At 42.7% G+C, this 13,778-nt stretch overlaps 1 protein-coding gene across 1 annotated transcript in view; it reads right to left on the reverse strand.

Moving 5' to 3' along the window:
- LOC310874786 (semaphorin-4G-like) overlaps nucleotides 1-13,778 on the reverse strand; it is a gene marked incomplete at both ends in the record, with an annotated part of 139,976 nt that overhangs the window by 25,021 nt on the left and 101,177 nt on the right. Inside the window, 2 exon segments of the mRNA XM_083787650.1 lie at nucleotides 8,111-8,226; nucleotides 10,373-10,616. Coding sequence (XP_083643776.1) covers nucleotides 8,111-8,226; nucleotides 10,373-10,616 — 360 coding nt within the window.

Here is a 13,778-nt window from a genome sequence, read left to right on the forward strand (position 1 = left end):
ATAGAGACCTACCAGGGGTACAGATAACACCATATTATCTATAGAGACCTACCAGAGGTACAGATAACACCATATTATCTATAGAGACCTACCAGAGGTACAGATAACACCATATTATCTATAGAGACCTACCAGAGGTACAGATAACACCATATTATCTATAGAGACCTACCAGGGGTACATATAACACCATATTATCTCTATAGAGACCTACCAGGGGTACAGATAAGACCATATTATCTATAGAGACCTACCAGGGGTACAGATAACACCATATTATCTATAGAGACCTACCAGAGGTACAGATAACACCATATTATCTATAGAGACCTACCAGGGGTACAGATAAGACCATATTATCTATAGAGACCTACCAGGGGTACAGATAACACCATATTATCTATAGAGACCTACCAGAGGTACAGATAACACCATATTATCTATAGAGACCTACCAGGGGTACAGATAACACCATATTATCTATAGAGACCTACCAGGGGTACAGATAACACCATATTATCTATAGAGACCTACCAGGGGTACAGATAACACCATATTATCTATAGAGACCTACCAGGGGTACAGATAACACCATATTATCTATAGAGACCTACCAGGGGTACATATAACACCATATTATCTATAGAGACCTACCAGAGGTACAGATAACACCATATTATCTATAGAGACCTACCAGGGGTACAGATAGCACCATATTATCTATAGAGACCTACCAGAGGTACAGATAAGACCATATTATCTATAGAGACCTACCAGAGGTACAGATAACACCATATTATCTATAGAGACCTACCAGGGGTTCAGATAACACCATATTATCTATAGAGACCTACCAGGGGTACAGATAACACCATATTATCTATAGAGACCTACCAGGGGTACAGATAACACCATATTATCTATAGAGACCTACCAGGGGTACAGATAACACCATATTATCTATAGAGACCTACCAGGGGTACAGATAACACCATATTATCTATAGAGACCTACCAGGGGTACAGATAACACCAAATTATCAGTAGAGACCTACCAGGGGTACAGATAACACCATATTATCTATAGAGACCTACCAGGGGTACAGATAACACCATATTATCTATAGAGACATACCAGGGGTACATATAACACCATATTATCTATAGAGACCTACCAGGGGTACAGATAACACCATATTATCTATAGAGACCTACCAGGGGTACAGATAACACCATATTATCTATAGAGACATACCAGGGGTACATATAACACCATATTATCTATAGAGACCTACCAGGGGTACAGATAACACCATATTATCTATAGAGACCTACCAGGGGTACAGATAACACCATATTATCTATAGAGACCTACCAGGGGTACAGATAACACCATATTATCTATAGAGACCTACCAGGGGTACAGATAACACCATATTATCTATAGAGACCTACCAGGGGTACAGATAACACCATATTATCTATAGAGACCTACCAGGGGTACAGATAACACCATATTATCTATAGAGACCTACCAGGGGTACAGATAACACCATATTATCTATAGAGACCTACCAGGGGTACAGATAACACCATATTATCTATAGAGACCTACCAGGGGTACAGATAACACCATATTATCTATAGAGACCTACCAGGGGTACAGATAACACCATATTATCTATAGAGACCTACCAGGGGTACAGATAACACCATATTATCTATAGAGACCTACCAGGGGTACAGATAACACCATATTATCTATAGAGACCTACCAGGGGTACAGATAACACCATATTATCTATAGAGACCTACCAGGGGTACAGATAACACCATATTATCTATAGAGACCTACCAGGGGTACAGATAACACCATATTATCTATAGAGACCTACCAGAGGTACAGATAACACCATATTATCTATAGAGACCTACCATGGGTACAGATAACACCATATTATCTATAGAGACCTACCAGGGGTACAGATAACACCATATTATCTATAGAGACCTACCAGGGATACAGATAACACCATATTATCTATAGAGACCTACCATGGGTACAGATAACACCATATTATCTATAGAGACCTACCAGGGGTACAGATAACACCATATTATCCCTATAGAGACGTACCAGGGGTACAGATAACACCATATTATCTATAGAGACCTACCAGGGGTACAGGTAACACCATATTATCTATAGAGACCTACCAGGGGTACATATAACACCATATTATCTATAGAGACCTACCAGGGGTACATATAACACCATATTATCTATAGAGACCTACCAGGGGTACAGATAACACCATATTATCTATAGAGACCTACCAGGGGTACATATAACACCATATTATCTATAGAGACCTACCAGGGGTACAGATAACACCATATTATCTATAGAGACCTACCAGGGGTACAGATAACACCATATTATCTATAGAGACCTACCAGGGGTACAGATAACACCATCTTATCTATAGAGACCTACCAGAGGTACAGATAACACCATATTATCTATAGAGACCTACCATGGGTACAGATAACACCATATTATCTATAGAGACCTACCAGGGGTACAGATAACACCATATTATCTATAGAGACCTACCAGGGGTACAGATAACACCATATTATCTATAGAGACATACCAGGGGTACAGATAACACCATATTATCTATAGAGACCTACCAGGGGTACAGATAACACCATATTATCTATAGAGACCTACCAGGGGTACAGATAACACCATATTATCTATAGAGACCTACCATGGGTACAGATAACACCATATTATCTATAGAGACCTACCAGGGGTACAGATAACACCATATTATCTATAGAGACCTACCAGGGGTACAGATAACACCATCTTATCTATAGAGACCTACCAGGGGTTCAGATAACACCATATTATCTATAGAGACCTACCAGAGGTACAGATAACACCATATTATCTATAGAGACCTACCATGGGTACAGATAACACCATATTATCTATAGAGACATACCAGGGGTACAGATAACACCATATTATCTATAGAGACCTACCAGGGGTTCAGATAACACCATATTATCTATAGAGACCTACCAGAGGTACAGATAACACCATATTATCTATAGAGACCTACCATGGGTACAGATAACACCATATTATCTATAGAGACATACCAGGGGTACAGATAACACCATATTATCTATAGAGACCTACCAGGGGTACAGATAACACCATATTATCTATAGAGACCTACCATGGGTACAGATAGCACCATATTATCTATAGAGACCTACCAGGGGTACAGATAACACCATATTATCTATAGAGACATACCAGGGGTACAGATAACACCATATTATCTATAGAGACCTACCAGGGGTACAGATAACACCATATTATCTATAGAGACCTACCAGGGGTACAGATAACACCATATTATCTATAGAGACCTACCAGGGGTACAGATAACACCATATTATCCCTATAGAGACCTACCAGAGGTACAGATAACACCATATTATCTATAGAGACCTACCAGGGGTACAGATAACACCATATTATCCCTATAGAGACCTACCAGAGGTACAGATAACACCATATTATCTATAGAGACCTACCAGGGGTACAGGTAACACCATATTATCTATAGAGACCTACCAGGGGTACAGATAACACCATATTATCTATAGAGACCTACCAGGGGTACAGATAACACCATATTATCTATAGAGACCTACCAGGGGTACAGATAACACCATATTATCTATAGAGACCTACCAGGGGTACAGATAACACCATATTATCCCTATAGAGACCTACCAGGGGTACAGATAACACCATATTATCTATAGAGACCTACCAGGGGTACAGATAACACCATATTATCTATAGAGACCTACCAGGGGTACAGATAAGACCATATTATCTATAGAGACCTACCAGGGGTACAGATAACACCATATTATCTATAGAGACCTACCAGGGGTACAGATAACACCATATTATCTATAGAGACCTACCAGGGGTACAGATAACACCATATTATCTATAGAGACCTACCAGAGGTACAGATAACACCATATTATCTATAGAGACCTACCAGGGGTACAGATAACACCATATTATCTATAGAGACCTACCAGAGGTACAGATAACACCATATTATCTATAGAGACCTACCAGAGGTACAGATAACACCATATTATCTATAGAGACCTACCAGGGGTACAGATAACACCATATTATCTATAGAGACCTACCAGAGGTACAGATAACACCATATTATCTATAGAGACCTACCAGGGGTACAGATAACACCATATTATCTATAGAGACCTACCAGAGGTACAGATAACACCATATTATCTATAGAGACCTACCAGGGGTACAGATAACACCATATTATCTATAGAGACCTACCAGAGGTAGAGATAACACCATATTATCTATAGAGACCTACCAGGGGTACAGATAACACCATATTATCTATAGAGACCTACCAGAGGTACAGATAACACCATATTATCTATAGAGACCTACCAGAGGTACAGATAACACCATATTATCTATAGAGACCTACCAGGGGTACAGCTAACACCATATTATCTATAGAGACCTACCAGGGGTACAGATAACACCATATTATCTATAGAGACCTACCAGGGGTACAGATAACACCATATTATCTATAGAGACCTACCAGGGGTACAGATAACACCATATTATCTATAGAGACCTACCAGGGGTACAGATAACACCATATTATCTATAGAGACCTACCAGGGGTACAGATAACACCATAGTATCTATAGAGACCTACCAGGGGTACAGATAACACCATATTATCTATAGAGACCTACCAGGGGTACAGATAACACCATATTATCTATAGAGACCTACCAGGGGTACAGATAGCACCATATTATCTATAGAGACCTACCATGGGTACAGATAGCACCATATTATCTATAGAGACCTACCAGGGGTACAGATAACACCATATTATCTATAGAGACCTACCAGGGGTACAGATAACACCATATTATCTATAGAGACATACCAGGGGTACAGATAACACCATATTATCTATAGAGACCTACCAGGGGTACAGATAACACCATATTATCTATAGAGACCTACCAGGGGTACAGATAACACCATATTATCTATAGAGACCTACCAGGGGTACAGATAACACCATATTATCTATAGAGACCTACCAGGGGTACAGATAACGCCATATTATCTATAGAGACCTACCAGAGGTACAGATAACACCATATTATCTATAGAGACCTACCAGAGGTACAGATAATACCATATTATCTATAGAGACCTACCAGGGGTACAGATAACACCATATTATCCCTATAGAGACGTACCAGAGGTACAGATAACACCATATTATCTATAGAGACCTACCAGGGGTACAGATAACACCATATTATCTATAGAGACCTACCAGGGGTACAGATAACACCATATTATCTATAGAGACCTACCAGAGGTACAGATAACACCATATTATCTATAGAGACCTACCAGGGGTACAGATAACACCATATTATCTATAGAGACCTACCAGGGGTACAGATAACACCATATTATCTATAGAGACCTACCAGAGGTACAGATAACACCATATTATCTATAGAGACCTACCAGAGGTACAGATAACACCATATTATCTATAGAGACCTACCAGGGGTACAGATAACACCATATTATCTCTATAGAGACCTACCAGGGGTACAGATAGCACCATATTATCTATAGAGACCTACCAGGGGTACAGATAACACCATATTATCTATAGAGACCTACCAGAGGTACAGATAACACCATATTATCTATAGAGACCTACCAGGGGTACAGATAACACCATATTATCTATAGAGACCTACCAGGGGTACAGATAACACCATATTATCTATAGAGACCTACCAGAGGTACAGATAGCACCATATTATCTATAGAGACCTACCAGGGGTACAGATAACACCATATTATCTATAGAGACCTACCAGGGGTACAGATAACACCATATTATCTATAGAGACCTACCAGGGGTACAGATAACACCATATTATCTATAGAGACCTACCAGGGGTACAGATAACACCATATTATCTATAGAGACATACCAGGGGTACAGATAACACCATATTATCTATAGAGACCTACCAGGGGTACAGATAACACCATATTATCTATAGAGACCTACCAGGGGTACAGATAGCACCATATTATCTATAGAGACCTACCAGGGGTTCAGATAACACCATATTATCTATAGAGACCTACCAGAGGTACAGATAACACCATATTATCTATAGAGACCTACCAGGGGTACAGATAACACCATATTATCTATAGAGACCTACCAGGGGTACAGATAACACCATATTATCTATAGAGACCTACCAGGGGTACAGATAACACCATATTATCTATAGAGACCTACCAGGGGTACAGATAACACCATATTATCTATAGAGACCTACCAGAGGTACAGATAACACCATATTATCTATAGAGACCTACCAGGGGTACAGATAACACCATATTATCTATAGAGACCTACCAGGGGTACAGATAACACCTTATTATCTATAGAGACCTACCAGGGGTACAGATAACACCATATTATCTATAGAGACCTACCAGGGGTACAGATAACACCATATTATCTATAGAGACCTACCAGGGGTACAGATAACACCATATTATCTATAGAGACCTACCAGAGGTACAGATAACACCATATTATCTATAGAGACCTACCAGGGGTTCAGATAACACCATATTATCTATAGAGACCTACCAGGGGTGCAGATAACACCATATTATCTATAGAGACCTACCAGGGGTACAGATAACACCATATTATCTATAGAGACCTACCAGGGGTACAGATAACACCATATTATCTATAGAGACCTACCAGGGGTACAGATAACACCATATTATCTATAGAGACCTACCAGGGGTTCAGATAACACCATATTATCTATAGAGACCTACCAGGGGTACAGATAACACCATATTATCTATAGAGACCTACCAGGGGTTCAGATAACACCATATTATCTATAGAGACCTACCAGGGGTGCAGATAACACCATATTATCTATAGAGACCTACCAGGGGTACAGATAACACCATATTATCTATAGAGACCTACCAGGGGTACAGATAACACCATATTATCTATAGAGACCTACCAGGGGTACAGATAACACCATATTATCTATAGAGACCTACCAGGGGTTCAGATAACACCATATTATCTATAGAGACCTACCAGGGGTACAGATAACACCATATTATCTATAGAGACCTACCAGAGGTACAGATAACACCATATTATCTATAGAGACCTACCAGGGGTACAGATAACACCATATTATCTATAGAGACCTACCAGGGGTACAGATAAGACCATATTATCTATAGAGACCTACCAGGGGTACAGATAACACCATATTATCTATAGAGACCTACCAGGGGTACAGATAACACCATATTATCTATAGAGACCTACCAGGGGTACAGATAAGACCATATTATCTATAGAGACCTACCAGGGGTTCAGATAACACCATATTATCTATAGAGACCTACCAGGGGTACAGATAACACCATATTATCTATAGAGACCTACCAGGGGTACAGATAACACCATATTATCCCTATAGAGACCTACCAGGGGTACAGATAACACCATATTATCTATAGAGACCTACCAGGGGTACAGATAACACCATATTATCTATAGAGACCTACCAGGGGTACAGATAACACCATATTATCTATAGAGACCTACCAGGGGTACAGATAACACCATATTATCTATAGAGACCTACCATGGGTACAGATAACACCATATTATCTATAGAGACCTACCAGAGGTACAGATAACACCATATTATCACTATAGAGACCTACCAGGGGTACAGATAACACCATATTATCTATAGAGACCTACCAGGGGTACATATAACACCATATTATCTATAGAGACCTACCAGGGGTACAGATAACACCATATTATCTATAGAGACCTACCAGGGGTACAGATAACACCATATTATCTATAGAGACCTACCAGGGGTACAGATAACACCATGCTCTCCACCGGTTGGTTCTTATCAAACAGCTGCAGCTCCTCGATGATGTGCATCTCCCCGTCGATCTCCACCGCCCGGTGCAGCCAGCCGTCATCTGGACATGAGACACATGTATGACAGAGGACATGTATGACAGAGAACATGTCAGCCAGCCGTCATCTAGACGTCACATGAGACACATGCAGGGACGTGACAACGTAGACATCAAAGGGGGCTTCAGCCCCTGCCCTTTTAACCCATTCTGACCCGAGATCAGATTCTAAAAATGTCTTCTACATCCTGACAGTTTTCCATTCTGACCTGAGATCAGATTCTAAAAATGTCTTCTATGTCAGTCGTTCTTCGATTTTCTAAAAAATAGCAGACCTACAAGCTCGTAGCGCGCCACTCGGTGGCGCGCTATGAGCTTGTAGATCTGCTATTTTTCAATAGCTAAAGCATAACATAATGCTAACACCAAAATGGGTTCCCGTTCAGAATGGGTTAAAACGACTGAGAGGTCTCGTGAACTCGAACACAGCATTTGACGCAGTTGAACTAATTTGTTTTCGATTAAATCCATGTCTGTCGCACGCCGCTATCTCCAGTAGATAAAGACTGCTGAGGTTGCGCCCCCGGAAAATAGCTGATCTATATACAAGCACTCAACTCGTCACAGTGCGACGACGCGTTGTAGATCTGCTATTTTCCGCTATTTCCCTAAAAAACAGCCATAGCTACATTTTGTACGTTTTTAGCCCAAGGAGTGTTTTTTTTTTGTGCAAAACTAATGCTTGGAATGGATTCAGAATCATGAAAACCCCCTAGTTTGACACATTATACTTAAAGCATAAGGATAGTTTGAAAGTTTTTTTACATTTTTCCCTGCCATAGGATGTTAATGTTAGGGTCCCAAGAAACCCCTATAAAAAGAATTGCCCAATACTAACAGCCGTTCAGCAAGTGGATTCATGAATATATATATGTATATAGACAATATTTTAGGCAAATAAAAAAGACTATATACCAAATTCCACCCCCACCAGAGTTGAAAAGACTTGTCTGATCGCTGATCAGAGAGATGGGTCTGTGTCCGCGGTGATCGCTGATCAGAGAGATGGGTCTGTGTCCGCGGTGATCACTGATCAGAGAGATGGGTCTGTGTCCGCGGTGATCACTGATCAGAGAGATGGGTCTGTGTCCGCGGTGATCGCTGATCAGAGAGATGGGTCTGTGTCCGCGGTGATCACTGATCAGAGAGATGGGTCTGTGTCCGCGGTGATCACTGATCAGAGAGATGGGTCTGTGTCCGCGGTGATCACTGATCAGAGAGATGGGTCTGTGTCCGCGGTGATCGCTGATCAGAGAGATGGGTCTGTGTCCGCGGTGATCGCTGATCAGAGAGATGGGTCTGTGTCCGCGGTGATCGCTGATCAGAGAGATGGGTCTGTGTCCGCGGTGATCACTGATCAGAGAGATGGGTCTGTGTCCGCGGTGATCACTGATCAGAGAGATGGGTCTGTGTCCGCGGTGATCACTGATCAGAGAGATGGGTCTGTGTCCGCGGTGATCGCTGATCAGAGAGATGGGTCTGTGTCCGCGGTGATCACTGATCAGAGAGATGGGTCTGTGTCCGCGGTGATCACTGATCAGAGAGATGGGTCTGTGTCCGCGGTGATCACTGATCAGAGAGATGGGTCTGTGTCCGCGGTGATCACTGATCAGAGAGATGGGTCTGTGTCCGCGGTGATCACTGATCAGAGAGATGGGTCTGTGTCCGCGGTGATCACTGATCATCACCGCGACGGACGTAACGGTGTAGTTTTCCAACCCTTTAATCAGACCAGTGTGTGTGTCCAGTGGAAAAACCTCGTATGAATCTGATCTCAGGTCAGAATGGGTTCATCAGACCAGTGTGTGTCCAGTGGAAAAACCTCGTATGAATCTGATCTCAGGTCAGAATGGGTTCATCAGACCAGTGTGTGTCCAGTGGAAAAACCTCGTATGAATCTGATCTCAGGTCAGAATGGGTTAATCAGACCAGTGTGTGTCCAGTGGAAAAACCTCGTATGAATCTGATCTCAGGTCAGAATGGGTTAATCAGACCAGTGTGTGTCCAGTGGAAAAACCTCGTATGAATCTGATCTCAGGTCAGAATGGGTTAAAAAAAACTACACTGCGGCGATATAACCTATCACCAAAAACTAGTATGTATGAGCCTTTAGAACGCCAGAGCGCCCCCTTCTGGTCAGGTGACTCACCGGTCCCCAGGAACAGAACGACGTAGACGTTGCGGTCGGCGGCCGTGGCCGCGTGCACGGCGATCTTCACGTAGTTGACGCTCCTCTTGAACAGCAGGGGGCGCCCTCCTCCCCCTCCCCCTCCCCCCCCCAGCGGCTGCACCTGGCCCGCCATCAGAGGGTGGCGTCGGGCGAACGTCAGCACCGCGTCCGGGAGGTCGCGTGACGAGTTGATGCCCTTTGACCTGTGGAGGTCAGTTATACACTGGGGGGGGGGGGGGGGGGGGGAGGGGAGGGAGGGAGGGAGGGGGGGGGGGGAGAGAGAGAGAGAGAGAGAGAGAGAGAGAGAGAGAGAATCTCAAGCAAACAAGATGTGGGAGGACCGAGAGGTGCAAGCATAGTCCAAATGGCATTTTTATTTTTTTCAATTTAGGTATATTCAGTGATTTCACTCAAAAAACCTTAGGTTTCGTTTTTGGCTGGGACCCAAAAGCCTTTCATCCAATCAGGATAGAGAGCCAAAAATGAAACCTAAGGTTTTTTGACCCCCAGGGGTTAACTGGGGACAGGGAGGAACTCCTTATATGGTCAGCACACTCTATAGTAGAGAGGATTATCACAACAAAACAAAAAAACAAGTGATATTTGAATTAAGTGAAATCACTGAATATACCTTTAAACACAATCAACGGCCAATGCCCCAGGAGGAGCTAAGCTTCAGTTCTCCCAAAACAATCACATTCAACTACTTCTCGGCCTTAAAGGCCATGAATGATTTCCGACACACTATGCTTTGGAATGGCTCAGAGTAATAATAATAATAATAATAAAACTGTATTTGTATAGCACCTTTCATGACATGAAATGCAGCTCAAAGTGCTTTACAGAACAATGGAGAATAAAAGAAAAGCAAGGCAACGACATTAAAAAACAAGCAGTAATGCAGTACAGTGAGGACATGAAAAATAAAAAATCAATTAAAGGCAATGTTGTAGAAGTGGGTCTTGAGCTGAGCTTTAAAAATAGAGAGTAGAGTAGAGTCCAGTGTTAAGTAACTAATCAATGGGTATTTAACTAGATCTAGTCAAAGGGACAGAGCCCTCAATACCTGTAGAACTACATCTCTGTACGGGTTGATTATCCATCCATTAAAGGACCACTTCACCACTTTCCAACCTATCTTCATATAATAGGTCCTCACTAATAATCATGAAAAAATTGCGCTTTTTCTTCTCTGTCTGTCTCATAGGAGGGCTATAGGAAAAATTCTGAATATTCTTATCTCGCCCCGTATCATTGAGGATGCGCTAGGACGTCCACCGACGACTAAGGCTCAGCTCGGTTCGAATCCTTATGTAGATCTGCTGTTTTTCAATAGCTAAAGCATAACATGATGCTAACACCAAAATGGGTTCCCGTTCAGAATGGGTTAAAGGACCAGCGCCATATATGTTTTTTTCTTATCAACATGATTTAGTTAAAAAAAAAAAAAAAAAAAACGGTTAGGAAGAAATTCCCCTTTAATGTTTGTTTTGAATGATGTCACTGAGGGGGTTTCTGTCTCAAACAAGTGCTCTGATTGGCCTGTGGAATGTGATGTAAGAGTCCACAAATCACATATATGACATCGGATGACCAGCAGATGTCACTGTTTCCATAGGATGACCATCAGATGTCACTGTTTCCATAGGATGACCAGCAGATGTCACTGCATGTTTCCATAGGATGACCAGCAGATGTCACTGCATGTTTCCATAGGATGACCAGCAGATGTCACTGCATGTTTCCATAGGATGACCAGCAGATGCCACTGCATGTTTCCATAGGATGACCAGCAGATGTCACTGCATGTTTCCATAGGATGACCAGCAGATGTCACTGCATGTTTCCATAGGATGACCAGCAGATGCCACTGCATGTTTCCATAGGATGACCAGCAGATGTCACTGCATGTTTCCATAGGATGACCAGCAGATGTCACTGCATGTTTCCAGGCCTGTTGAGAACTCACTGACATCATCAATATGACACCATCAACAAGGGACGTCCACAGGGAACATATCCTGTCTCGTTTTGTCTTCGTTGGCTGAGATGTTGTTTTGTTTTTTACGCTTCTTTGGTCACATGGCTGCCAGTTCCCACCTGATGTCGTGTGGGAGTTCTGATTGGTCCAGAGCGTACTGAGTAAATGCTAGCTTACATAAGATCTTAAGACTAGGACTCAAGTCTAAGATGTACAGCTCATCAGTGGGTGTGTTGTCACTCTGCTTGTATCCTCCGAAAAGGATGATACGATCTCCCACCATGCAACAGCTCATACTTTTCAATGGACCTGGTCCTTTCCCCTTGGGCTCAACCTTCTTCCAGGAGAAGGTCTCTGGACGGAACTTCCACACATCATTGAGGGGCTTACCGTTGCAGCCACCAAATATGTACAGCTCTCCATTGTAGGTAAAGGCTGAATGAAACCGGCGGCTTGCTGGGAGACACTGTGCAGAATGTGTGCTCAGCCAGTGGTTGGTCTCTGTGTCAAACACTCTGATGGTGTTGTAGCCCTGACCCCCACAGCCCCCAAATACAAACATCTTTGTCCCGATGATGGTAGCAGAGTGACCTGATGAAACAGGAGGTGGAGTTCCTCTGGTGTTGATTAAAGACCAGACCATTGTGGTGGTGTCCAACTTGTACATGTCATTAGTGACTCTAGTCTGGGTGTGTCCTCCATGGATAAACATGACATTCTCCAACACACAGGCTGAGTGGTCGTACCTCCTCTCTGGAACAGTGCCATAAACCCTGGGTTTGAACCATCTGTGGGCGTCCACATCAAATGCATAAAGCACATCTGCCATGTGCTTTATGCACATGGCAGAGGAAGGAACACCTCCCCAGATGTAGACTGTATCTTCAACCAACACAGCTGTGTGTCCCCAGCGCCTGGATGGAACCTCAAGGTGACCGTCTCCTCTTCCAGGACTCACTGGAGGTAACTTCTTCCAGCATAAAGACACTGTGTTGAAGACATGGACATCCATCTGTTCCATGTTGTTGAAGGTCCTTCCATGAAAGTTGCCTCCAAAGGAATAGACTTTGTTCCTCACTGCTACGGCAGCATGATAGACTCGCTTTGGTCCTCCTGCTTTGGAAACGGTCCAATACAACATCGCCTTGTCTGTCTGTCTGTCTGTGTCTGTCTGGTCGTACTGTCCCTCTGTCTTTCGTAGTCTCTCTCTCTCTCTCTCTCTCTCTCTCTCGTCTGCCAAGTTCAACACAGTGGATCATCTTATATATGTTCTGGTGTGAAATCACACGCAACACAAACCGTTGCCGTGCACGCCTTAACGACGGACAAAACACGATCAGTGACCGAAGACACTTCGCTCAGAATGTACGCGCTGTGTTTGTGTGTGTGTGTGTATGTGTGTGC

The sequence above is a fragment of the Protomyctophum parallelum genome (genome assembly GCF_964188405.1).
Source record: "Protomyctophum parallelum genome assembly, chromosome: 17".
NCBI classification, from domain to species: Eukaryota; Metazoa; Chordata; class Actinopteri; order Myctophiformes; family Myctophidae; genus Protomyctophum; species Protomyctophum parallelum.